The sequence below is a fragment of the Pygocentrus nattereri genome, chromosome 11 (assembly GCF_015220715.1).
Source record: "Pygocentrus nattereri isolate fPygNat1 chromosome 11, fPygNat1.pri, whole genome shotgun sequence".
In the NCBI taxonomy this organism is placed as follows: domain Eukaryota; kingdom Metazoa; phylum Chordata; class Actinopteri; order Characiformes; family Serrasalmidae; genus Pygocentrus; species Pygocentrus nattereri.
The window spans coordinates 5,167,248-5,193,088 of record NC_051221.1 but is presented as its reverse complement, the minus strand read 5'-3'; the positions used below and the strand labels follow the sequence as shown (position 1 = coordinate 5,193,088).

At 41.6% G+C, this 25,841-nt stretch overlaps 1 protein-coding gene across 3 annotated transcripts in view; it reads left to right on the top strand.

Annotated features, from left to right (window-relative positions):
- The window catches only part of LOC108410944 (tenascin), a 50,063-nt gene extending 25,707 nt beyond the window's left edge, over positions 1–24,356 (top strand). Inside the window, exons 6-18 of one of the 3 annotated variants that reach the window (XM_017682278.2) lie at positions 621–899; positions 2,190–5,753; positions 8,606–8,728; positions 11,467–11,610; positions 12,228–12,347; positions 15,198–15,350; positions 15,433–15,566; positions 15,954–16,086; positions 20,857–21,008; positions 21,557–21,653; positions 22,425–22,586; positions 22,718–22,881; positions 23,581–24,356. In XM_017682278.2, coding sequence (XP_017537767.2) covers positions 621–899; positions 2,190–5,753; positions 8,606–8,728; positions 11,467–11,610; positions 12,228–12,347; positions 15,198–15,350; positions 15,433–15,566; positions 15,954–16,086; positions 20,857–21,008; positions 21,557–21,653; positions 22,425–22,586; positions 22,718–22,881; positions 23,581–23,679 — 5,324 coding nt within the window. In that variant the 3' untranslated portion in view covers positions 23,680–24,356. Of the gene's footprint in view, positions 1–620; positions 900–2,189; positions 5,754–7,248; positions 7,304–8,605; positions 8,729–11,466; positions 11,611–12,227; positions 12,348–15,197; positions 15,351–15,432; positions 15,567–15,953; positions 16,087–20,856; positions 21,009–21,556; positions 21,654–22,424; positions 22,587–22,717; positions 22,882–23,580 lie in introns of those variants that run through there. The other 2 variants (XM_017682280.2, XM_017682279.2) reach the window with 2 other exon arrangements.
- The last annotated feature ends 1,485 nt before the right edge of the window (positions 24,357–25,841 follow it).

The following is a 25,841-nucleotide window of genomic DNA, read 5'->3' as shown; positions in this document are numbered from 1 at the left end:
GAGGCCTCCAATCACAGAGGGCTAAAGATTGACTCATCCGTTTCCTGTGTTACACTACCAGATAATCTGTGCCATCGATCGCTTCAGATCGAGCTCCCAACGTGGAAAGCTCCACAACCGTTCACAACCTTCAGACTGTGAAAACTTGTCAGAAGGAGCAAATCGGGGTTAAAAACGAGGTAGAATCATGTAGCACAGGCCCAACTTTAGCAGTCAGACTAAAAAACATCTCATTTTATTCAAAGCAACAACTACATACATATGGTGAGACTTTTCATAAAATGAATACTTTGCCGTAACTCCACTTAACATCCCCGTAGGTTTTAGTTTCGTCATATTTTCGTTCAAGTCAATTAATCAAATTGTTTTTATCTTTAACCTTTTCATCAAGTTTTCATCTGTCATAGTTGACAGAGACAAAGATAGTCATTTTTTGACAGAAACAAAAATGAAACTATTTAATCACAGAAAGCTTTCCTGGTTAACTGGACAATTGGCCCCAAAAAAACTAACTTGTACAATAGCAATGTACCTTAATATTTCTCCCATCAAAGAATCTGTTCCTGACCTTCAAATTCTCAACAGCAACTACATCTGAAAGTACCATGTTTCTTTTTCAGTGATCTCCGGCCCCACAGACCTTGAAGTTGTGAAAAGAAGCACAACATCTGTTATTGTCCAATGGGAGCAAGCACTGGGGGAGATAGACCGATACATCCTCTTCATATCACCCAATCAGACGGATGGATCAGGCAGGGGAAGTCAAGAGATGAAGCTACCACCTGAGAGAGACTCTGCCCAAATTGATGGTCTGGAACCTGGTCGTTTGTATGACATCTCCCTGGTTGCAGAAAAGGATGGTGCACGGAGCCTGCCAGCAACTGTGCAGGCAACTCCTGGTGAGTACTGATAGTAAAACATTACAAATTTTTCATCGGAGACATTACAGGTTCCTGAGGGATTGACTGACCGCACCCCCCCCCTCCCCCAAGTTTCCTGGACACTAAGGAGTCTCACAACTGGATTCCAAGACAAATCTAAACCCCTCTTTTAATTCAACAGATTACAAATGGATCTACTTTCATAAACATTGGCAGTCATTGCCTCTGCATAAGCCCTTCTGGAGATTTTAAGATGTGAGACTATCATTGATAGAAAGTCAAGCTAATTATCATGAATAGTGATGATATTTCTGAAGCCATTAAATGATTCATGTAAAAGTGATTCATATGAAATTCTTCAAAATAATTATTGTAAGAACACTTGATGAAAAAGCTTTTGCGGGTTAACAAGTTAAAGTTCATTGTATTGTAGGCGGTGAACTAAGAAAGTGACTGGTGAGATCAACACTTCATCAGAATAATTCTCATTTAACTGTGTAACTTCATCCAAAAATCATGACTGTCTAAGCGAGGGAAAATGTAAGGGGCTTCCCTGTTAGACCAGGATTGTCAAGTCTTATTTGCAGAGGAACAGTGTGGCTGCAGAATTTCATACATGATCAATTGTTCTAAGACTGATAACATATTTAACCAGTAGAATCAAACGCGCTTAATCTAGTTTGGAATGAAAGCCTGCAGTCACATTGGCCTCTTTGCAGATCTTTGCAGATAAAACGAGACACCCCTGTATTAGACAGTCATAATTTCTGGATTAAGAAATCCATCTGACTGAGTAATTCTGCTGATTGAAAAGCCCTGGAAAGGCCAGGCCGTCATAATGCCTCAAATCAGAACCCTCATTACTGAAAAAGTAGAGTCGCTGGAAATGAGCTTCAAATGAGGTGAGGTGAAGGGTTCTGAACAAACGAAACAAACTCATCAGAAGCGGGGCTAGTGTCCTCGTTCTCTGGTGTGGCATTGATGACTCATTAAATTTCCATTTCAGTAGATGGCCCATCCTTAACAAGCAGCATCGGATTTTCATTCCTTTTTTATTTATCACGTTTTTAAGATCTCAACTCTCTTTTCTCTTCTCTACAGGAAGGAATGGTGGCAGAGACAGGCCATTATCACAGTTACTGTGACTAAAGTTTGTTAACTAATCAAGTAATAAATGTCTTTTATAACAGGTTTAAGCTCTGAACATTAACCCATAATGCATTAACCTTGTAGCTCAACCAGAAGTTCTTCTAGCTAACCAAGCCAAAGAAAAAGGCAGTTTGATTTCAACTTCATTCATGCCTGTAGGATTTCCCACGATGACCATGGAAACTGTGGCCACGCAGACAGCATTGGAAAATAGTGATAGCAGTGATAACAAGACTGATGAAACAAGACCAGGAAGGACAGCTCTTTTCTTGAGAAACCAAGGACTGGGTGAAAAGGAACAGAAGAAGCCTCCTGGAGCTCAGGATCCAGGAACCTTTGAGGATATCAGTACTCCCAGAGTAAATATGTCCACTCACCCAGGACAAAGTAGGCCAACATCTAAAGTCAAGGAAAATCGCTTCTTTAGACCTGGCAGCAGACCAGATGCAATGCGACGACCAAATGGTGGGATGATCCCATTCAATCGCACAAATATAGTCAAAGGAGGGGGAAGAATAGGTCCCTATCCTTTGAAAAAGCCAACAGGACGGAATCCATTTCAGGGGATAAGAGCAAAGAAACCAAGTGTAGAGCCTGGACTAAAGCGCCCCACTTCCAAATACAGCAAAATACCAATGGCTGGGAATGACACCAGTCAGTATTCTCTCTTACAGTACCAGCCAATCATCAGCAGTGCCAAAAAAGTTGTAGATTCAGCGAGGGTTCCAGAGCCTTTTCAGAATGTCACTGACTCAAGTGAACAGCTGCTGGAACCAACAATTACAACTGAAAGGAACCTCACGGCCCATATCAACGGGACAAAATGTGTAAGAAAAGTCTTGGTAGGGCACAAGAAGATACACTTTAATGGAACATCAAATGGAAAAGGGATAAAAAATATGACAGTCATAGTTGGTCACATCAATGGAAATGACATCTTACATAAAATAATCACAAGCAGGTCTGAGGGCTTTGCCAATGATGTTATACCATCAGCTGAAAATGGAGCTAAGCTTCAAGGCGAAAGTGAACGAAAGCCAATTACGGATGTACAAAGACCAGAAAAGACAGACGTCCCAGGTGAAGTTTTGGAGGAAACTGGTGCAACAAGTGTAACTTTACAGTCAAAAAGCTATAGACCAGTAACATTTTCAGAGAACCTTATGAGGTTAAGCACAGAAGAAGCAGAGGTTGGGATAATACCTCCACTCAGCTCTACATATTCCACAGCACAACCCTCACTTCCTCAGACTATTGCTACTCCCCAGCCTGTTCTGTTGCCATCTAAAACACAAACCAGACGCTCAAATAAAACTCAGTTATTAATAGACAAACACCCTATTAGAAGCTCCATCAAGATGCCTCCATCATCCAGAAGATTTCCAACTAGACCAAAAACATCTGGCTTGACCTCAGGAACAAAAAGTGGACCAATTTCTTCTGAAACTCCTTCTAAGATATTTAAAGAAAGACATTCAGTTAGAAACAGTCACTATGCTCCATCGTCTCAACAATTACCACTGGAACAAGAAACCTCAGAAAGAGCAGCAATAGCCTCCAGAGAAACTGAGCCTGATGGACAAGGTTTGCTAGCTGAATCTCTCCAAGGACACATCTCTGCTTCTTCATTAACCAAATTACCAGTGACACAGAGCAGCAAAGGCACAAGAAGTGAAGGAGGCATATTTAACTCTGAGCAGAAAAAGGCAAAAAATGGAACTATACCACCATTTCCACGAACACCACTAAGAGGTACACCCTCCCGCAAAACAAACATTGGTCCATTCCAAAACCGGACTAGGCCGATTCTGAAGCCTCTTCGGCACACTTTCAGGAGTCTACTACCAGGATCAACTCTGCCGAGAGTCCCAAACAGAGACATCACTGTTAGTAGGCAACCTATGCCTACTAACCAAGCAGAACGTAAAATCAAGAGCATCAGTCATAATGGCTTGAGTCCGAAACGTACACTACCATTCACATATAAAAATGGTCAAGTCAGCAGATTTCCACCAAACCTTCACAGAAAAATAAAGTCAAATACCAGCATTATTCATAATGGCCCACATGACAGTAAGCATGAAACAAGAGACAATGTTCGTTTCTCATCACAAGATGCAAGCCTAGAACCTCAAACTAATCTTCCAGCAGACAAAGGTGCAAGCCAAGAACGTCAAACTGATCTCCCAGTAGACAAAGATGCAAGCCAAGAACCTCAAACTGATCTCCCAGTAGACAAAGATGCAAGCAAAGAAGCTAAAACTGATCTCTCAGCAGACAAAGTCACTCTTACAACAGACAAGCCTGCAACTAATGATCCACTTCAAAATGTTGCTAGAGATTTACAAGATAAAACTGAAGACATCCTGCCTAAAATCACAAACATCACAGATAAGCAAAAAACTTCTAATGACCAAGTAAAACCTGCAACCATTAGCAGCCGGCAATACGGCTCAAATGTTAACTTTAGACAAACTGTTGGAGTTGAAAATAAAAGAGGACCTGTCTTTAGACGCCCACCAAAACAAACAGTAATCAAGCCAAAGACTTCAATTATTCATGGTGTCCCAAAAGAGAATAAAGACTCCAAAACTGAGAAAGGCTCCAAAGCTGATCTTTTAATGGACAAAGATACAAGAAAAGACTCTGAAATTGGTCCCTCAACAGACAAACATACAAGCAAAGAATCTAAAATTGGTGTCCCAGTAGACAAAGAAAATAAATATTCCAAAGTTACTCAACACATGACAGAAATGCCTGCAGTCAGAACTAAGGATACATTTCAAGGTGTTGCCAGATATTCAGAGGATAGAATTGATCATGTCCTGCCTACAGTTACAAAACAAAACATCAGAGCTACACAAATGGTTCCTCATGACCAAGTGAAACCTGAAACCATCACCAGCAGCAAAAATGGTTCAAATCTCAACCTTAGACCAACATCCACAGTTAGAGGGAAAAACATCAGACTTCAACCAAAACATACTCAACTGAAGCCAAAGGCTATAATTATTCACGGTGAATCAAAAGGCAGTAAAGGATTGAATGTTGAAAAAGGTTTCAAAGCTGGTCTTTTAGTGGACAGTAATGCTAGAAAAGACCCTAAACTTGGTCTTTCACAAGACAAAGATACCAGGGAAGAATCCAAAGATATAAAGAACAAAGAATCTGAGGTTGCTCTTCCAACAGACAAGACACCAGGCAAATTTAAAGGAACCTTCTTATTTTCTGAGGGTTCAGATGATGGCATTGATCATGTTGGACTTCAGAATTTAACATCAAAAGGATTTATCATAATCTGGGGAGCACCAAAGGGACTGTTTCAAAACTTCATAATAAGTGTGAGCGAGCATGGAAGAGGAACAGCAGGGCAGGCTGAGCAGGAAAATAAGGAGGAACAGGACCACAAACAGGACGAGAGTGATGAAGAGAAAGAAGTGGGTGATGATAGGAGCCAGGAAGAGGGAGATGAGAGGAAAGATGAAAAAAAGGGCAGCATGAACAAAGAAAGAACAAACGTGCTTGCTGGTGGACCTGATTCCTACACCGTGAGAAGGAACAGCAGTGATGGTGGAGTTGTAATGAAATTCACCAAGGTGCTCCCTGGTTCTGCTCGCTCATACCCAGTCACAGACCTTACCCCACAGACTGGCTACTCGGTGTCCCTTTATGGAAAGGGTCCTGGATTACGTTCCAATATTCACAACTTCATCATCAGTACAGGTATTCTGAACGGGAAATTAAATACCTAAGCCAATCTTTCATAGTTAGACTTCTTTTGAGGTAGAATTGTGTAACTTTCCTTAGATAATTTATAAATATATTATATGTTGGTTTTTTGTGCCTTAAATCGTATTAGTGCTCAGCTTTTCAACAATGCGTGTTGCTTTGTGTGTTGCTCACTGTTCTTAACCAACAAAGACGTTCCATCAAAGCTATGTTTAATATCCAAAGCTTTGATTATAAGTCACACAGTGTGATTTTAATAAAGTATGTCCATGTATAATGTGTCTTTTATGCTAACCCTGTGTTTTTGTCATGTTATTGGTGGCACAAGCTTGAAAAAACAGGTGTTCTAGAACATTTTAAGTGTACTAATTTCAGTGAACCTATTTACCAATCACAGATAAGATCAAAGCTCAAGCCTATCATCAGATTTTTCTTTTGAATTGTGCTGCAGTTTCATGAAACCGGCAAAAACAGACTATATCATTGAATTCACCCCTTCACAGGTTGAAGGTAAAGTGTGTTGTTACTGTACAAAAGTGGGCAGTGATTCCAATCTTAACATAGAATATGTGATTTAAATGTTGTACATTTATTTTTTCAAGGTGACAGAATAACACTGTGAACCTTTGAAAATAAATGTCATGACAGCCTGTTTTTTGACATTGTACACCTGTGTGTCAGTTCAATCAAGTCATGATTGTATCATGCGTAGATGTGTCATGAATATCAGCCTCCAAAACCGTGTTTGATTACCAGTGTAAAGGTGTCCATATGTAAAATAATAAGAGCTGATATACAATACTGTTCAGAAATTTCTAAATAAGGTCTTGTGAATAATATAAGATCAATTTGCTGCTAATGTTCTATAGGTTTTTAACCATTTGAGGGAAGCTGACGAACAGAGCTGTAGACAATGGCAAAATGACTGCCAAAGCTGTGTAGCCTCAAAAATGATGCTACAGAATGAATGTCCAGAATGCCTCATGTTTGAAAAGCAGTGACCAAATGTTGCTAATCAAATGGCTATTCATAATAATTTTATGGCTTTATGTATTATTTATTTGCTGTTTTTCTTACCATAATTTCTTGTTGTTCCCAAAATATTTTAAATAAAAATATATCATCTTACAATTTGGTGTCTATAACCATTTCAATCAACGCAGTTATTTGTGAATAACAAATAATAATAACAACCTGTATCATGTATGCAAAATAGCAATAAATGTAAAAACTTACTATTCACAAGTATTAATATGATAAGTAATTCAAGAATGTTTAAAAGTGTTGTTAAATTAAAAAAATGTTTATTAACCTTCCTATCAGGCCAAGGATTTTACCTGTTGACATCTTAAGACCTCAAAAATAGACCCAGCCGTGATGATATTCATGAGATACTCTACGAAAAACAGAAAACAAAACAAGACAAATTAAAACCAATAACTGTCATGCTCATCATCATTTATTGCTGGTTTGATCTTCTTTCACCCAGGGTAAACTTACAGTCAGCCATCCTCACTGTCTACTCTCACCATTCACCCAAATTGCGGGTAAGACCAAGGCTGGACCCAAGACATTTGCCTCCAAAATGCTAGAGTAAAGTCCAGATAATATAACCTCAAAGAACAGTCTGGGCAACACAACAAAGGTTGGTTATGCTGTGTAGGTGGGACCATGTGTAATATGGACCAGCCTTTATTGTTTATTTAGACACTAACCACAGACACTGGGGGTGTCTGAGTAATACAGACATCCCAAATCTGCTGATAATTAAGTCATATGTTCCCTAAATACTTTACTGACATAATGTGATTGGATCTTCACCAAGTCTGTGTTATTTGAATGCACCCTTAATTTTAAGCATTTAAGTCAGATGCTGCCCTCAGTACATGCATGCTCCATGTCTACAAGGGTATTTGGAACACACAGGGCCAGTTTCCTTGACCCAACTCAAACCCTATCCCAGAATTTCCAGTGGTGCTGATACTGCAATGTAGTCCAAGACTAGGCTTAACCCATATCTGGCAACTGACCTCAGTGTAAGAAATGTTACACTACTTTAGAGGACATTCGTACCTCCAGGCCTAGACTTCCACAATCACTTTTGTATCTTTCAAAAATTAGAACACCACAATCAGCAGAAGTGACCTGCTCGATGCCAAAGCCCCCCAGCCTCTCGTCTTTTCCAAATGAACTTTTGCTGGACAACTTAACTCCTATTCACACACCTTCCTCCTCAGAACCTTCACTTCTGCTTTCATGTTTTTCTTCCTTCCTCCCAGGATCAAAAGACCAGCATATTCATCACAGCTTGTTTCCTCTCTCACTGCTGTCCAGGATCCGTGTCCACTATTAACACCAACGTTTATGTGGGTCTCAGAACTGTATATGCTGTGTTGTATATACTGTATATATGTTTGGTTTGCACATATATACACAAGTATGTTATATATGCACACTAATAATAACCAACAGCTTGTATGGCAATCAAAAGTGAACATTTTCAGGGAGAATACATGTGAAATAACTCTGAAAATGAAAATGTCTTTGCTCATTTTTTCTTTTTCTCATTTGTCAGGCCGTTCTCTTTTTTTTATCTCGACTTCCTGCCTTTCTTTTTTTGATTTCTTTGATTTATTTTTTTCTTTTTATTTCATGCACAACTGTCTTGGAACCAACACTCCCCTTTCTAAGCTTTCTCTCAGTTCCACACTTTAGTTTTCTTTTCTTTCACTGACTCCCCCCCTTACCCTGACCCTTTCTTTTTTGTTTGTTCTTCTGTATTTCTGTCTTTGTTATCCTGACGGTCTTTCGATGGACTCATTTGTGTGTTTCTGACCAACCCACAGGCCCTGAGCCTCCCTCTAACCTCGCCTTCAGTGAGGTGACTGAAAGCTCCCTCACCGTGTCCTGGACCAGACCCAAGAGCCAAGTGTCTGGGTTTAAAGTCACATACACACAAAAACAGGATGGTAAGGCTTCACACATGCTATTGTTCTTAAATGAAGGTTAAAATTCAATCTAATATGCAAATTCCCTTAGCCCACATATATCTGATCAGCCAAGACATCTGCAGCCTTAAGTCTGCTTCTTTAGTTGTACACTTAGGCTCAATCCCATTTCTTATTTTTACCCCACCACTTGTTTTCCAGAGTGTACAACCCCAATTCCAAAAAAGACAGCATATCAAATGTTGAAACTGAAAACGTTTATTGTTTTTGAAAAGCATATGCCCATTTTGAATTTGATGTCAAAACATGTTCCAAAAAGGTTGGGACGGGGGCCTGTTTACCACTGTGTTTCATCACCTCTTCTTTAACAGCGCTCTGTGAGTGTTTGGGAACTGAGGAGCTGCTGTAGTTCTGAAAGTGAACTGTTTTCTGTTCTAGTTTGATACAGAATTTCAGCTGCTCATCAGTTTGGGGTCTCATTTGTCATATTCTTCATTTCATAATGTGCCAGACGTTTTCAGTGGTGACAGGTCTGGACTGCAGGCAGGTCAGTTTAGCACCTGGACTCTTTTCATACAGAGCAATGCTGCTGTAATACGTGTAAAATGTGGTTTTACATTGTTTTGCTGAAATACCCAAGACCTTCCCTGAAAAAGACGTCGTCTGGACGGCAGCAGATGTTGCCAAAACATGTATATATCATTCAATGTTAATGGTGCCTTCACAGATGAGCATGTCACCCGTGCCATGTGCACTAATGACCCCCTAAACCATCATGAATACTGACTTTTGAACTGTGTGCTGATAACAAGCGGTCTTCAGGCCGGAGGACACAGTGTCCATGATTTCTGAAATGAATCTCAAATGTTGATTCATTGGAGCAAAGGACACTTTTCCACTTCCCCTCAGATCCTGTTTTTTTCTTTGTGTTTTAGAGTTTAACAGCGTTTGTGGATGCAGCGACAAACTGCTTTCACAGACAGTGGTTTTCAGAAGTGTTTCTGAGCCCATGCAGTGATTTCCACTACAGAATCATGCCTGGTTTTAATGCAGTGCTGCCTGAGGGACCCAAAGATCACGGCCAGCAGATGGTTTTTGGTCTTGTCCCTTACATACAGAGATCTCTCCAGATTCTCTGAGTCTTCTAATGATATTATTTACCATAGATGATAAAAAAACAAAACTTTGCTATTTTATGTTGAGAAACTTTATTCTTGAACTATTGCCTGTGCAGAGTGGTGAACCCCTCCTCATCTTTACTTCTGAAAGAGATGCTTTTTTTATACCCAGTCATTTTACTGAGCTGTTGCCAATTAATCGCCAGGTGTTTTTTTAGCATTACACAACTTTCCCAGTCTTTTGTTGCCCCCGTCCCATCTTTTTTGGAACGTGTTGTTGGCATCAAATTTAAAATGGCAATATATTTTTCATATGTTAATAAAATTTCTCAGTTTCAACATTTGATATGTTGTCTTTATACTATTTTAGTTTAAATGATTTGCACATCAGTGTACCACTAGTGCTTTTTATTATGGTTATGAAGAAAAGGACCATAATACACTGAAACGACATCAATCCAAGACAATAAAACAGTTAATGTAATTTTTTAACAGAGAAAATTCTCACATTTGTGGGTTTCTTTGGTCTCTTGTGCTCCATCTTGCTGGTTTTTCTTTTCTTCTCTCATAACATTACTGTGTTTGGACTGTGCCTCTGAAAAACCTCCATTTGGAGGGTCATGTCTCCCCAACACTTCACCATACCCCTCTATCTTAACAAGAAACAGGACACCCTACCTTTTGGTGTGAACGTGCAAAACGAAGGCATAGGGACCAAGTGGTGGGGGCAAGGGGTGAAATGGGACTGGGCCTTAGTATACAATGGAAGCTTATATCCACAATTCAACATTGTGCAAACTGCACCCTTAAGATCCTGTCCGAATATTTTTTTAGAACTAGGTTTTTGTAATCTTGGCAATTTTGGGAGTTGACAAGACATATACAACTGTATTAAGCTGTGCTTTTCTTTACGTGGAGGATAGGCTTGTCATTATGAAATTCCCGCTGACATTTCCATTTAAATAATTGGGATTAAAAATTGAATTGCCTATTTTGTTGATGAACCCAATTCACATTCTGTTTGTTGAAAACTTAACGTGACTGTGAAAGCTAACAACTCTGCAATCATCTCAAATACCTGACCAGCCAGCTACATAATAACTGTGACGGGTCTATTCAGAGACTAGGAACCCACTACACTTAGTTCTTTCAAAGGGGGTGTCAATAATATCAACAATATTAAAAATATCTGAATGACAGTAAAAATACGTGACTTGATGATTAAGTCAGGTCTGAAGAACAGAAGTCCTAGGATTGTGTCAGCTTTTTGTGGCGCATCCATGGCAAAGAAAAGCTGTAGCCTGTTTTCACTTTAAGCTTTTATTTTCAGGCAGAAATCATACGGAAATGATGGAGGTCTGCCAGCCTCTGTTAAGTTAAAAAAGCCTACTGTGTTTGTAACTCACTGCTATCACTTTGGAAAATCTCTGCTGCAGCTTCAGGCTCAACATTTTGCACAAACACAAGCTCACAATGCGTTCCCAAGCGTTTCACAAGCTCATGGCTCACTGGTGACCATTTGAATTCAAGGGAAAACTGTAAATTAGATTTTTTGCCAAACTACAATTTCAGCTAATAAATATTTCTCCTTAAATTATTTGAGGCTTGTGTCTTCCTAATGCTAAGGCTCTGTGGTTGCAGGAGAGCCTGTTTCTGTGACAGTGGACTCTACAGACTCGAGTCTGGCTCTTTCGAGGCTTTCTCCTGGCTCTTCTTACGAGGTCAGCGTGATATCCGTGCTTGGACTGGACGAGAGTGACTCAATCAGTGACATAGCGCTGACACGTAAGATTGCGTCCCCGCACACTGTGTTCAAAAACGATTTTCTAATCAGACGAAGGCAATGGCCTTGGGTAGAGTCCTCTATTCTGCCTCAGCCTTTGCATCGTTCTCCCTGGAAATAAATACAATATGTAATAGTGACTTCAGTAATGATTCTCTAACCAAAACCCCAGTATTACATACTAAGGCCTATTAATCAGAAACTACAGGGACTTCCATTCAGACTAATGAAACTAATAAAACCGTGGGCCCTGGTCATTGAAGTGGTCAACAGATAATTCTTAATTTTGATTATTACCTGCTTCCTATTTAATGATTTTATAGCCATTTTGAGCACGTTTTTCCGACAGAATTTCCCCCATTATATTCTTGCTTTCAAGTTTGCTTTTTAACAGCATGTTAAATGGCCCCAGTGCTCGTAATAGATCTAGCAGGTGTCGTATCTGGAAAAACACCACTTCATCATTTCTCTAAGGGGCCCCTGTTGGACTGTGTTCCAGTAAAATTCTGACCTGAGCTTTGGCCAAGAGGCGTTTCATGTGAATGTTTTTGAGCGTATTGACAGACTGCACAGTTCAACATTGAAATATCTAACTCCGCTTGTCTCTTCTGAACCTCAGTACCTGACCCTCCAACTGACCTCAGGGCCATAAATGTCACTGATACGAAGGCCCTGTTGCTATGGAGGCCAGCCCTGGCAACCGTCGACCAATACGTCATCGTCTACGGCTCTGAGGAAGGTGAGCAGCATCTCAGAGGCAGGGGTCCACTAGCGCAAACTCCTTAGGGCCTTTTTAAAGACGGTCTGCAACAATACAGCCTTTCACAGACTGCTTTTCACACAAAGCCAATTGGATCATGAGAAAGGAATGGACTTCCTCAAGACGTCCAGGATACACAGTAAAATCAGCGCTTAGAAAAATGCCCTAAAGAAAATGTTCTTTTTGTGGTTAAAAACCACTTTTCCTTCAGCCGTTCAAATTGAGTTATGGTTTTTATAGGCCACACGCTCTTCTGCATTTGAACTCAAGGCTGTCTGTTGGGTTGAGGAAAGGTTCAGAGAGAAAGTCACTGCGCACTTTAATGTCACGCAGTGTTATTTTAATTGTAATAAAAGTTCAATTTACGCACCTTGGTCTGCACACAGTGTGCAACCTCAGTCTTCTACAGTCATGCACATCACTGGAAACTCCATCCAGGATGCTTTAGTGAGCTGTAGGCCTGCTTTTCTTTGCGTGACACGTTTCTTCACTCAAGACTTTTAAACTTCAACCTATTTCTATGTAAAGCAATGGTAATAATATTGTCCCTGGCTTTGAACAGTGTGTCTTTATATTGATAGACTGCTCGGTCAGTATGGCTCATTAGAACACCTAAAAACAATTTCTGAATATTTATATTTTGATCCTATACAAATTTAACGTTTTCTATCTTCAGATGGGTCGGACTAGCACAAGCCATCCAGGACACACAGAAAAATCAGCAGTAAGGAAAATGCATTAAAGAGAGTGTACTTGTACTTTATCTGTGATGAAAGAAAAAGCTGATCTTGATGGAAATAAGTCGCATGAGTTATGGCAATTTGCAGACACTTGTGCCATTACCATTGGCTCATGTAGAAATAGGGAGCACAACAAATGCAGGCCCACTGAAGCGTCATGGATGGAGAGGCTGCCAGTGATCAGTACGACTGCAGACGACTGTGTGTCCAGACAGTGTGTCCTGACCAGTGAGCATAAAATGAATGATTTAAAGTATTAAATCGTACAAAGACTCTCTCTTCTTTCTCTCATTTTCCCACCAAATAAGCAGAGACAGAGCCAGTGAGGAGGTCAGTCTCGGTCCATTACTAAACAAACTCCGGTGAGGTTCAGTTGAATTAAACACAATACGGACTAAAGACGTCCAACCAAGCACAGAATGGGACATTACCTCTTCTTCGCAGACCTTCTTTGATGTGTGTTTTTTCATGTTTTCATAACTTGGAATTGGTGAGCAATAAATCAGATGGTTTTGTTTTTAATTGAGGTGACTCTGATATAAAATGCTCACATGTGACTGCAAATAAAAGCAGGAGGTCACTTGGGGCCGTATGTTACAGTGATTTCACCTTTTTGGAGTTGTGGGAAAACCACATGACCTCATGTAGATTATTACTTTAGAATCACAAATCAGATAAAACAAGATAAACGCCAGAGAAAAAGAGGCTTGAGGAAATGTAGTGGATGCTCTCTCACTTATCATCACCAAATGTACATCAGAAAAGTTTTTATCTATGTGACTTTAGGGGGCAGTCATGGGCTGGAGGTTAGGGAACCAGCCCTGTGAGCGGAAGGTTGTTGGTTCGATCCCCAGTGCCGACAGTCCATGACTGTGGTGTCCTTGAACAAGACACCTAACCCCCAACTGCTCCCCAGATGCTGTGGATAGGGCTGCCCACCGCAAGTGTGCTCACTGCCCCCTAGTGTGTGTGTGTGTGTGTATGTGCTCACTAGTGTGTATGTGGTGTTTCACTTCACAGATGGGTTAAAAGTGGAATTTCCCCGTTTGTGGGATAAAAAAAAAATTATCACTTAACTTATGTCTACAACTTTTGGTTTGATGTCAAATATTCTGCTGAACTGGTTCAAAGTCAGAGCTGAAAACCCATTTCAGGCTTTGGATTTTAGACTAAAATCCCTTTGCTTTGAGTGACCCTATAGCTTAACTATGTTTATTTTATTAAAATAAATGATTAAACAAACCATTGTGTCCCTTCTGAGCAGAACCCAAAAACATTAGCCAGTAACACAACTTTGAACAGCTGTACACACAAAATCATAACGAATTTCATTAAAACGCAACTAGCAGAACGTATGTGACAGTTCTTCCACGCTGAATTTCAGACTTTGGGGGACATTTACTACAAAACAATTGGATCTAACTGCTCACCATGTGGCCATGAGAGACAGGGATGGAGTCTCACTTAGTGCTCTAAAATGCAGAGGCGTGGCTAAAGTAAAGCTCCGCCTACAGGCCTACAGACTACAACTGTTTCTGAAGTGACTCGAAAATGCGCGACAGCATTTTAATACATTTTATTTAAAAAAACAAACTCATAATTAACCTTAATCTTACCACTTCACATTAAAAAGAAATGAAAAATCAAAACTATAAAAATTTTAATAATTTATCCCAAAACAAAGTTCCCTAATACCTTGTATGTGAAGCACTGCTGTGTCTGATCCACTCAGACCAGAGCAACACACACTAACACACCACCATCAAATAAGTGTTACTGCAGTGCTGAGAAGGATCCAAACAGTACCTGCTCTGTGAGGGTCCATGGGGGTCCTGACCACTGAAGAACAGGGTAACAGAGTATCAGAGAAACAGATGGACTACAGTCTGTAACTGTAGAACTACAGAGTGCAGCTGTACAGTAAGTGGAGCTGATAAAGTGGACAATGAGTGTAGGAACATGGAGTTTTTATATATATATATATATGAACTACCCTGAGCTAATTTGGTAGAACGGCCCATATGAATGGGATGCATAAGTCTCAGCTCTGTATCTGTCTCTGAATAATGTTGCTGCATCTCTGTATTAGTCCCTGGCTCTGAGTTGAAGATCAAAGTGTCCGGTAACGCAGTGGAGCAGCAGCTTCAGGCTCTGCGAGCATCTACAAAATACACAGTCACCATCGTCAGCCAGCTGGGAGACCGCAAGAGCTCAGGAACCACCACCATCTTCACTTCCAGTGGTCAGTAGTAGAGATTTAACCTCAGTCTTCAAGTCTGCCAATGCAGTGCTGTAATCCTACCCATCCTTTTGCTGTATGATAGGAAGAGGGGAGGGGCCTCGCGACCTGACAGCCAGCCAGGTGACCCCACGGACAGCCGTGTTGTCATGGAAACCACCTGCTTCAGCAGTGTCACGCTACAAGCTGACGTACTTCACAGAGGGCCGGGAGACTAAAGTGAGTCTAGCAAAGAAGAAAACGGTGAAAGGGGAGGTAACGGTCATGAGCTTTCCAGCGGGTGTCCAATTGCATCTGCTTTCTCAAACAGGCTGGGCCATGAGACGACCCTCTACTGACCCTAATGGAAATCTGTCCTGACAGATCCCAAACCAGCAAATCATTCCACCATAGTTAATACCCGCTTTTCTTTTGGAGTGAGGTTGTCCTTTGCTGGTCTCAGTATCTGTCGGCAGGCTGAGCTCTTGGAGTTGGAGAGTCACAGAAATAAATAACACAACCACTGTACTCTACTAATAAATGAATGTCAGCAGCCACTAATAAGCAAGACACCAATTAATCGTACTAACTACAGATTTGCCGTTGTATTTTTGTCGCTACCAATAGGAAGTGATCCTTGACCATCACGTCACTGAGTACAAGCTGACCGGACTGCACCCCTCGTCCACCTACACAGCCCGACTGCAGGGCCAGAGAGGAGGAATCTACATGGCAGCCATCTCAACAGAGTTCACCACAGGTACACGACAGCCCAGCTACATGATTGGGTATTTGTTGTTTATTAGATGGTGCTGTGTACGCTCTACATTTACGTTTACATTTACAGCATTTGGCTGACGCTCTTATCCAGAGCGACTTACAATTTGATTATTATACACAAGTAGGCGAAGGTGGTGTTAGGAGTCTTGCCCAAGAACTCTTATTGGCTGCTTATCTAGGTGGGGGATTGAACCCCAGTCTACAAGGCAGAGGTGTTAACCACTACACTAACCAACCACCTAGCTATCTAGCACCGATGTTCCAAACACAAGGCCTGCGGGCCAAGTCAGGCCTGAGACACAGTCCCGATCGGCCCATGAAATTATTTTAATTTTCTATTCTTATTAGCCTGTTTCGCCCTGAGATGCACTACAGTCCCCAGTATGTGCTGTTCTCACCTCCATTCTCCAACAACAATCTATGGGCTAGAGGTTATGCAAAGATAAGAGATGCCTGATGTCCAGTTCAAGCGAACAGTTTCATTTAAAACTACCTAAAACAACTTATTTTTATTTAGAATGATTTTTGAATAAGCATTCAGAGCCTATTTTGAATTTATTAGGGGATTATCAATGCGCACATTTATTGTTATTATAATGTAGGAATTAATCACAACTGAACATAATATTCTGTGAAGCATGCGATCATTTTTAGAGCCAAAACGAACGTCTCAGTCTATGTCTACAAGTGTATGTCTCTCCCTGAGCACTTGTAACGCATCGGAGCTTCAAACCTCAGCTCCAGCTGAGAAAGCAGAAGGCTTCAGTGATGAGACCCAGGCTGATGAAACACAAAGCACACAGCGCAAATACAAACCAGTGACTTGCACATACATGGGCAGTATTCCCACCAGTTGGCATATTATACTAGATGACCACACAAGCCAGGTCTCACAGCTTCACCTGTCCAATCATACATGAATCAAGAAGCAGTTTCAAAGTGCTGTACTGGTGTTACTCACAGGAAATCAAAGTAAAATAAAAGAAGAGCAAGGTCCAGTGGTCTGTCATGCACAACCTTCTCTCTCTACGGTGCAGAAATGTGCACGCTACTTGGGCACATCTTCAAGAGACAGTCCACATTTTACACACTTTATTGGAAACACTAAGCTAATACTGGGTGTTCATGCTGTAACTCTCCTGTTCTGCCACATCCCAGTGATGTTCTATTGGATTCTGCTCTGGTGACTGGGCTACAGAAGAACCCTGAACTCACTGACATGTTCATGAACCCAGCTTCAGATGACTTTTTATGACATGGTGCATTGTCATGCTGGAAGCAGCAATTAAAAGATTGTAAATTGTGGCCATGAAGGGATGGACATCGTCAGCAACAATACTGAGATAGGCTGTGGCATTCAAGTGATGATTGATGGGCATTAACAGGACCAAAGTGTACCAAGAAAATATTCACCACACCATTACACCACCTCCACCAGCCTGGGTTGCTGACACAAGGCAGCTTGGGTCCATGGATTTGTGCTGTTGGCACCCTATACCGATCTTACCATCTGTGTGCCTCAGCAGAAGTCAAGATTCATCACATCAGGCTCCGCTTTTCCAGTCCTTTAGCCCAGTTTTGGTGGACCTACTGCCCACTGCAGTTTTGCGTGAAAATCCCAGTAGATCAGCAGTTACACTCAAACTAGCCCGTCTGGTACCAACAACAAGAACGCCACAGTCAAAATCGCCAAGATTTTGCCACATGATTGGCTGATTGGATAAATCCATGAGTGGGTAGGCATATAGGTGTTTCTGATAAAGTGCTCGGTGAGTGTGTTTCCATAGTTAAGTGTTTGTTCATTGTTTTTCAATCCATTTTCTTCACTACTGTGCAAATTCCTCCAGTCACATGTAGTGTAGTGTACAGATTTACAGGCCAAGTAAATATCTATGAGTATCTTAACGTTAAATCTTAACGCTGTGTATCATTTTCATCCAAAACAAATTTCCCTTATGGGGACATAAAGCAACCTTTTCCTGTCCTATTCCACAGAACTCAGCCAGCTCTCACCAGTGGTATTTCTTCTTAGACTAGGCTCCTGCTCCTCAAATGTAAGGCAGACTGTTTGGTGCGTGTATTTAGTAAATGTCCGCTGAGCATTCATGTACATTTATTATGGCCATGGTGGAATGTTTCCATTTCAAATACAGGGATGTTTTATTACACTGTGGGCCAGTTTCCCAGACCCACATTACACCTAGACTAGATTAAAAAGAATATCCAAGAGCTTCTCACCACTGTAACTGCAGTTTAGCCTGAGACTAGGCTTAATCCACGTCCGAGTTCTGCATCCAAGCCTTGGCGTCCCACTCGTTGTAAGTAATCATTTCCAGGACAAATATCAGGGCAATTTCTACCATTTATATACACAACAGCTCTTGCTTAAAATGATGACATCCTTAACTTCCTTAATATTCTTAACTTATTAGGGCCACAATTAGTTGCTGATCATTAAAAAAAGTGAATTCATTTATAAAAACTGCTTTATAATGTATATATAAGCATTTCATATAATGTATATCCAAAGCATTTCACTCTAATATGTTAATAGAGGTGGCAAAAGGAGATGAACTCCGTTTGAAGCAATGAGAAGTGAAGGTAGCTTTTCACAGCAGCGTGATGGACAAACAAAACTAAAGCACCTACATTGCAGCACATTTTCTGCTGGCAGTGAATGAGCGGCTAATGTGCGCTGAAAAACAGAGCGTCTACTGGAAGAAAACAAACAATTCAGTGATGTTACAATGTAGTAAAATTACTGCCATAATGAGGAAGAAGAAAAAGGACAAAGACATGTCATGGAAAGATGTTATATCCATTTTAGACTCACATTACAATAGATATGAACTAGGCATTAAAAGCTATGAATATGCCAAAATATGCAGGACAGTATATGTTAGAATTTGCACTCTCAGTCAGTACTAGTCCACTTCACCTTGGTGTGTAGCATTCAAGTCAAGTCAAGAGGCTTTTATTGTCATAACATCTGCGTAAAGAACACAGTGGAGTGAAATTACGCTCCTCCAGGGCCAACATGGTGCAACATGGAACAGAACAGACAGTACAAAGTGCAAACGTGCAGACATTAAACTAGAAACAATGCAATAAATACGATAATTAAACAGACATTAGACCCAGTAAACAGACGGGACGGTGCAGCACCGACACAGCACTCATTACTGAGCATGAAGTAGTGAGAAGAAGAAACAGGGGTATTTAACATGCTGTGGTATGAAGGTATACCCAGTCAGGTTACACTTCAGTGGAGAGCTCTGCCACCGCGCGTGGTGCATGACGGAACGGTGAAATCTGCCTCTTAGTATTCAGTAGATTTCACCTTTGGGCAAATTAATGCAGCCACCGCACTGTGTTTAGACAATCAGGCACTCATAGACTCACAAACAGCTGACATAACTATTTCTAAGAGTAAAGAGGGGCAACGGAGGGTCTTTTTCTCTGCATCCATGGCAGTTTTGCACAATACTGAAGGTATCCAGCTTTACCCTGTTGACAGAGGGAAGATGTTTGATCTGATGTACAGACAGTGCACTATGTTATTTAATGTCCCAGATATGTTCAGTATGGGTCCTTCATTTGCATGATGACACGGAAAAACCCACCAGGTTATTCTAATACGAAGATCAGATGACTAGAGAGATCCGGCATGGCAGGATGATAAAGAGAGATCCGGCATGGCAGGATGAAAAAGAGAGATCCGGCATGGCAGGGTGAAAAAGAGAGATCCGGCATGGCAGGGTGAAAAAGAGAGATCCGGCATGGCAGGATGAAAAAGAGAGATCCGGCATGGCAGGATGAAAAAGAGATCCGGCATGGCAGGATGAAAAAGAGAGATCCAGCATGGCAGGATGAAAAAGAGAGATCCGGCATGGCCGAATGAAAAAGAGAGATCCAGCATGGCAGGATGAAAAAGAGAGATCCGGCATGGCAGGATGAAAAAGAGAGATCCAGCATGGCAGGATGAAAGAGAGAGCTCCGGCATGGCAGAATGAAAAAGAGAGATCCAGCATGGCAGGATGAAAGAGAGAGATCCGGCATGGCAGGATGAAAAAGAGAGATCCGGCATGGCAGGATGAAAAAGAGAGATCCGGCATGGCAGGGTGAAAAAGAGAGATCCGGCATGGCAGGATGAAAAAGAGAGATCCAGCATGGCAGGATGAAAAAGAGAGATCCGGCATGGCCGAATGAAAAAGAGAGATCCAGCATGGCAGGATGAAAGAGAGAGATCCGGCATGGCAGAATGAAAAAGAGAGATCCAGCATGGCAGAATGAAAGAGAGAGATCCGGCATGGCAGAATGAAAAAGAGAGATCCAGCATGGCAGGATGAAAAAGAGAGATCCGGCATGGCCGAATGAAAGAGAGAGATCCGGCATGGCAGAATGAAAGAGAGATCCGGCATGGCAGAATGAAAGAGAGAGATCCAGCATGGCAGAATGAAAGAGAGATCCGGCATGGCAGAATGAAAGAGAGAGATCCGGCATGGCAGAATGAAAGAGAGAGATCCAGCATGGCAGGATGAAAAAGGTCCGGCAGGCAGGATGAAACGGTGGAAATATACTGTGTGGTTTAATGGCCCAACTTTACACCTTTCCAGGACTTTACTAACATTTCCATGACTGAGTTTTCCGGAAGATATGGAAACTCTGGTTAAAGCACTTCAGTTAGTGCAGCTGAAACATAATAAATGAAAACAAAGTTCTATTTCTGTTTCTTCTTTCCACCTCTCAGGTTCCCTGCTGTTCCCATTCCCCTCTGATTGCTCTCAGCAGCTGCAGAACGGGATGCGAGTGTCAGGTGTGATGGAGCTTTTCCCAGGAGGAAAAGAGGGCAAACCGGTCAGAGTTTACTGCGATATGAAGACTGATGGAGGAGGCTGGACGGTAAGAGGGTGGAGTCTTTCCAACTGTCACTCTACTGACTCCTCTCACCAAGCTATCTCTCTGTCTCCCAGTGTTTCTCAGCTCCAGTTCTGGAGGCACGAATCCCATCGTTAGCTACTTCTAAAGAGATTAACGTTTAACTGCATTTTCACACTTCAAGTACTCGATTCCACACCCAGGACTGATTCTGGGCTTGTTTGGGGGGGGGTCATTATAGCTGATTGGCAATCGAACACAAGAATTCCAACCGTGGATCAGTCGTGCAGTTCCATACATCACTTATGTAAAGTCAACACCAGCTTTATCCGTTTGCTGCTTCTTATTCTCTTCCTTGGAAACAGTTACAGTTATCTCTCTCTCTCTCTCCCTCTCTTTCTCCCTCTCTCTCTCTCCCTCTCTCTCTCTCTCTCTCTCTGTCCTAAAGCATTCACACTTCACCAAGAAAATAAGCAGAAAATAAACTGCTTTTTATCAAAAATCTCAATCTAATATGAAGATCAGCTGTCTAGAGATTTCAAAGGTTAATCCTGTGTTTGTGTGTGTACCAGGTCTTCCAGAGAAGAAAAGATGGGAAAACAGACTTCTTCAGGGGCTGGCACGAGTACATTAAGGGCTTTGGAGAGCTGGATGGAGAATTTTGGCTTGGTGAGGAAACCATCAGTCACAATGAAACTGTTTAGAGTTCATCTGCACTGCGGAGCCCAAACATAAGCAAACAGAAGCCTGATCCCTCAGAACATAAGCACCATTTAAACACCGCAAAGTGTCATCACAGAAGAAGGGAGGCCAAAAATCTGACTTGACGTAACTTCACTTTCACAACATGTCAGTTAAAGCCCCAACTAGGAATCACTGCAAACCCTGTTTGAAACTGTGCAGCAGCACTTTGTGATACAGAGCCTGCTACCATCCTTTCAGCATGCTAAGCAGTATCCTGCAACAGGATTATGCTGAACAATGACAACACGGCTACTACACAGAAGGAGTCACCTGAGGCAGCATGATAGGTTTATCCTAACACCCATATCCTGATGTACCACAGTGCAATTATACTGGGAATTTTAATGAACAAGAATGAGCTCCATCAGATACAAAAAAAGTTCTTTGGAGGCATAGCCATAACGTTACACCTCAGCCCAAAACCTAACACTGATCCTCACCCTGGTCCTCATCCTAACCTTAACCTCAAACCTAATCCTAGCCCTAACCCTAACCAGCAGGACGTAAGAAGATAAATGTATACTCAGTCAGGACAAAGAGAACACACACTGGGCTTTGGTATATTGCCGCAATATTGCTACTCAAATCAAGTCATAAACAAAAAAGCTGTGGCCTTTGGATCCCCCTAGTGGCCTGTCCAAGATGTGAAAATGTGCCATCGGTACATCTCTCACTCCGTTTTCTCTTTTCTTTAAGGAAATGAACTGCTCCACAATCTGACCAAGCTGACCCCCATGACTCTGAGAGTGGACCTGAGGTCAGGAGATGAATCTGTCTACGCGCTGTACTCCACTTTCTCGGTGGACTCGATGAAAAGACGCTACACGATCCGGGTGTCTGGCTATTCGGGCACAGCAGGCGAGTTTAGTTAATCCACACAAACCTTATCCCCACGCTATAATATCATGAGCTGCACCCCCATAACATGTTTACTTCATTATTATGTATCAGTGTCACGATCATAATTATCATTACTGTTAACTCAACAGGTGATTCTATGACGTACCACGACAGACGGCCGTTCTCCACGCGGGACCGTGACCCCCAGCCCTTCATCACCCGCTGTGCCATGTCCTACAGGGGTGGCTGGTGGTACAAGAACTGCCATGAGGCCAACCTAAACGGCCTCTACAACACTCACACTAACCACCAGGTACAACATGAACCGCACACAGCAACTGCCAGGCGTGATCAATAACACACACCCAGCAATCGTCCAGTACGACCCAACACACACGTACAAACCATAAGATACTAGACAAGTACCAACAACATATATCCACTGTATTGTGGTGTATGTATGAGTCATTTGCAAAAGTTTGGGCACGCCTGGTCAAATTATGTTTGGTAGATTTTTCGAACATCGACAGAAAACATACGTCTGCACATTTTAATACACAATTACTGCTTATTCACTAAATTTAACATATCTAAAAACAATTAACATGAGATTTGACCTGTGTACAAGTTTTATGTGCTGTTTTTACTTTTTATTTTTCACGTAAAAACTTGGCCAAGTTCATTCAACTTCTGCATAAGACTGTTCTGTAAAATATGCAGCGTCCCATGGTCTAGCCCTGGTCTAGCCCTGGTCTAACCCTGGTCTAGCCTTGGTCTAGCCCTGGTCTAACCCTGGTCTAACCCTGGTCTAACCCTGGTCTAGCCCTGGTCTAACCCTGGTCTAGCCCTGGTCTAGCCCTGGTCTAACCCTGGTCTAGCCCTGGTCTAGCCCTGGTCTAGCCCTGGTCTTAAAGAATGAAAATATCAATATGAATTAATAATATGCTGCCCAGACCTTTTAAAAGTGCTTAGTCCCAGCTGACATGTGTTATGCAAACTGTGTGTGTGTTAGGGTGTCATTTGGACCGCGTGGAAGGGGAAGGACTTCTCCATTCCTTTCACTGAGATGAAGTTCCGCCCAGCCTCGTTCGACCCTCGAACGCAAGGATAGACAGAACGAGAGGAAAAGAGAAAAGAGGACAGCGGAGAAGAACAAGATATTCGGAATTCACACACACGCAGAATTCACACACACTCATACAGATATGTACAGTACAAACATACAGTCATTAGTAAGCATCGTGTAACCCACGGCATCTTGGAAATCTTGCCCCCCCCCCCCCCCCACTCCCACACACACACACACACACACACACACACGGTTCTCGCTGTGCATAAAGGACATTTATCAGTATATTATATTGTACAGTTTTCTGGATTCTCTGTATGTAACGTCTCTCTGTACTCTGTGCAGTTGTGGTATGTATGAATATTATGCACTGTCTCCCTCACTATGAAGCTACACCACAACTGAGCACGTGTGCTCCAGATATATATATATGTATATGTATATGTATATATATATATATATATCTGAATGTACTCGACCTGTATTTGAGCATTCTGGTGTTTCTGTTATGTTTCTGTTTGAGTTTTATGTTCTCTGGCACCAGCATGAGCAGGTCTAGGCCAGAAAATATGGTTAAATCATCCCCCAACTGGAGGCCTGGTGATATACATACAGTACTGTGTGAAAGTTTTAGGCGTCTAAGCAATTCTTTAAACAGGTGACCTCAGCAGTGAGTTTATCACAATACACATTAGAATAAAGTCGTATTCATAATTCAAATAAACAGAAAAACAATAAACAGTAACAAGAATTTCTCGGGTCCATGTTTTTCCTCGACACCTTCACAGCCGCCACAGAGACTCGTTAATATCATCAAACCAGGAGCTGCATTTTAACTACATATAATACTGGGCTTCCTCGAGGAGAGGCTTGGAGATGGGTAAACACATACACATCCAGAACATCACTATTATATATATATATATATATTCTATAAATTTAGTTTATTCAAACTAAACCCTTTTCTCAGCAAATAAACATATAAACACAAACTACACAAATAATTAGATTTTCAAAATGTGTCTTGGGTGCCTAAAACTTTCGCACAGTACTGTATATTTTATATATATATATACATTTTTTCTTTAACATGCATCTCTTAAAGAACACGCCAGTGCCTGCATTTACTAGGTACACTATATGGACAAAAGTATTGGGACAGCTTTCTACAAGATTTTAGAGTGCGTCTATAGGAATTTTTGTCCGTTCATCCAGAAGAGCATTTGTGAGGTCCAGACTCTGATGCTGGACGAGAGGGTCTGGCTCACAATCTCTGTTCTGGTTCATCCCAAAGGTGTTGGATGGGGTTGAGGTCGGGACTCTGTGAGGGCCAGTCAAGCTCTTCCACACCAAACTCACCCAGCCAGTCCTTTATGGAGCTGCTTTGTGCGCTGGGTCTCAGTCATGCAGGAACAGAAAAGGTTCTTCCCCAAACTGTTCCCACAAAGTTGGAAGTGTACAGTTGTCCAAAATGTCTTGGTGCTGAAGCGTTAAGATTTCCCTTCACTGGAACTAAGGATCAAAGGCCAAGCCCTGAAAAACAGCCCCGTATCATCATCCCTCCTCCACCAAACTTTACAGCTGGCACAGTGCAGTCAGGCAGGTAACGTTCTCCTGGCATTCGCCAAACCCAGACTCGTCCATCAGACTGACAGATAGAGAAGATTCATCGCTCCACAGAACACGTTTCCAGTGCTCTAAAGTCCAGTGGCAGTGTGCTTTATACCAAACAGGAAGTGTGTCCCAATACTTTTGTTTATACAGTGTAGCCAACCCTTGCAGCACTGTCAAATTGGTACATTACATTGTTGAATTGATGTATACAGTCTCACAGACGTCTCAGATACACAGAACCATGTGAAAAGTTTGGCAAAGCTTGATAAAAATAAATAGAAAATAAACCCCAAAAATTCTCATTTTGCTAGAATTAACAAATAACGATATTAAACACGTCAGGGCACAAACGTCGTAACTTCTTCTTGTTTTCACTGGTCCCGTGATGCGTCAATGAGCACATTTACTTCTTTATTTGTCCTTATCTCCATGCACCTTAATGCACCACGCTCGGTTCACATTATATCTGTTGCAGCCTAAAGTTATTATGAAATCTAATATGTAAAATGATAGAAGTCAGATTAAATTGGGCTCGTCTCACATAATTGCGATTAAGTAATTATGTAAGAACAGTGACAGGCTCCATGGTC